Source organism: Elephantulus edwardii, unplaced genomic scaffold, assembly GCF_000299155.1.
Source record: "Elephantulus edwardii isolate Elephantulus edwardi_28Jun2011 unplaced genomic scaffold, EleEdw1.0 scaffold00024, whole genome shotgun sequence".
Lineage (NCBI taxonomy): Eukaryota > Metazoa > Chordata > Mammalia > Macroscelidea > Macroscelididae > Elephantulus > Elephantulus edwardii.
In genome coordinates this window covers 14,517,171-14,519,566 of record NW_006399774.1, presented here as the reverse complement: position 1 = coordinate 14,519,566, position 2,396 = coordinate 14,517,171, and the positions used below count along the sequence as shown (strand labels likewise).

The 2,396-nt window shown below is 43.8% G+C and overlaps 1 protein-coding gene across 1 annotated transcript in view; it reads right to left on the bottom strand.

Moving 5' to 3' along the window:
* Positions 1-2,396, bottom strand: part of SLC22A3 (solute carrier family 22 (organic cation transporter), member 3) — a 132,698-nt gene that overhangs the window by 58,487 nt on the left and 71,815 nt on the right. Inside the window, exon 4 of the mRNA XM_006882821.1 lies at positions 449-617. Within this exon, the coding sequence (XP_006882883.1) occupies positions 449-617 (169 nt within the window). The remainder of the gene's footprint in view (positions 1-448; positions 618-2,396) is intronic.

Below are 2,396 nucleotides of genomic sequence, written 5' to 3'. Positions count from 1 at the left end.
TCAGAGCTCATGGGTTGCTTTTTGAGATTTTAGCAACTCTGCTTCATAAACCTTCGTGTCCACGCTGGTTTGGAAGCACCGGTTACACTGTTCTGTGGTTTGCTGCTGTATGCCACTGTGCTGTGTGTTTGTTGTTGCTGTGAGCCTGTTTTCAATCTGAGGTGACTATGTGACGCAGCAGGAATGCCACACGTGGTGGTGGTTGTATACTGAGTGAGAACTAACACACAGCTGACCCTCCAGTGGGTTTCCAGAGGCCCATCCTTCTCCAGTGAGCAGCTGGTGGATTTGAACCATGTGTCTTTGGGACAGCAGCACGATTCCTTACCACTAAGCCACCAGAGCTCCCAGAATCCCCCATAGGTTTCCTAAACTGTCGTCTGTACAGAAGCAGATTGCTGGTTCTGCAGAGTCAGTATTAATCCCATGATGGCTAAGGATACATTACCAGAAATAAAGGAGGAAGAGAAAGTTGGGCAGCGTGATGGCCAGCTGGATCCCTTGCCAGTTGGGGATAAAGTAGGCAATTCCAGGAAGAATTATGATTCCAAGGGTGAAGAACATTTGAATCACTATTCCCACAATCCTCCTTTGTTTTGAACCCACTATTTCAGTGACTGAGGGAAAACAAACACAAGAGGTTAGAGAGGTGTTAAGATCTGCTCCAAAACAAACACATCAAGCAACTCCGTGCTTGCCTGTGAGGACCAGGGGCCAGGCAGCATTCCTGAGTGTGATTTCCAGGGAATTACGTTATCTCACTCTCCCTTTGACTGGCTGACTCGCCACAATGATTCACCACCATCCAAACCAGCGTGCTTTGGGGGACAACAGACCAGTACAAAGAAAGACGTGCTGTCTTTAGGGAAGTAGAAACAAATGATGATTATTTTGAGGAGTTATAATTATCAAACCACAAGAACCGTAAGCTAGCTAAATCTCATCACTGCACCTAGAAACACACATTTAGGGAATTCAAAAGGCTCTGGTGGCATTGTGATGAAAGCATTTATCTGCTTCCCTAACGGTCTACAGTTCCAACCACCAGCCTCCTCGCAAGAGAAAAAGTAGTCTTCTTCTGTAAAGATGTATACGTAGATTGAAAACTCTACGGACAGTTCTATTTCTGCCCCCCCCCCCAAGTTGCTATGAATTGGAACATGCTTGATGGCAATGAGTTTGTGTTTTGGGGATTCGTTACCAATGCCCTCTGTTGTTTAGGACCACCAGGTGCATTCCTGAGTGGTAGCGCCCACATGGGAGAGGCCCCAGTCCAGGGAGTTTTCTTGACTATAATCTTTACAGAAGCCAATCGTCACGCCTTTCTCATGACTCGCTAAATAAGGTTCTTCTCATGATCACAAGATCGTTTCTATCAAATGAAGGCCCTCCACAGTGTTGGCATTACCATTATGTGATATTTTTGCTGCTGGTATCCTTCCTCCCCTGCTCCTCCCACCATCTGGCTTCCTCTGTTCTGATGATCTTGGGGTGAACTACCTTACTGTTGCCTTAAGATTACAACTCTGGAAACCCACCAAGACTCGTGTGTGTCCTTAAAAATTACTCACAACTCAAAATGATCATGACTACTTTCCTCACTCACTCACTGCTTTCAAATTGGAGCCAACTCATAGCTGACCTTCTATTGATTCTTTTGAGGCTGCAAATCACTGTGAGGCCATTGCTCGTGAAGCCACAAGAAGATCCGAACCATCAGAGAGGCACAGCCTTTGGGTCTGCAGTGCAGCACCCAGTGAATTCCCTTTACTTCTACCAGTACCAATTCTTTCCCTCTCCCACAGAAAAAAGTCCCTATCTTTCCCAAAGTGGGCACCTCTTTAGACTGGCCTGGCAGTATGGGCCATACAGAAACTAGAGTAACAATGCAGGAGAAGCTTTTTTAATTCCTAAAGGAAGTGGCTGGTCCTGGACATTTATATATAGAGATAAATGTAGCATGCTAGGCTTGTCCAAGCTTTCCCAAGGACTAATGGGAAGTTGTTTTGCGGTTTATTTTGCTGCTATTGTTGTTTTTCATATTCAGTGGTCTATTTTTCTAATTAGGCTAATATACAGTTTAAAGGTAAACTCACCATGGGTAGGCCCTACCTCTTTCATGATAAAAGGTCTCCACTTATATGGAAAGCAATCATAAACTCTGTCACAGAAATCTACAAAACACACTTTAAAAGTTTTGCTCCAGGACTTAAAGAACAATAAATGACATAGTTGAGCCTCTACATCTTGTGGTTCCTAACCTTTATACTATAATAGACAAAGTGCTAGTCAATCGGCCTTTTATTGTAAGAACTACCTTCTCTCTCTAACTTGATTTGTGCCACTATTAGAGCCTCTACTTGGAATATTATTGCTTTTTAATTTTTTAAATTTTT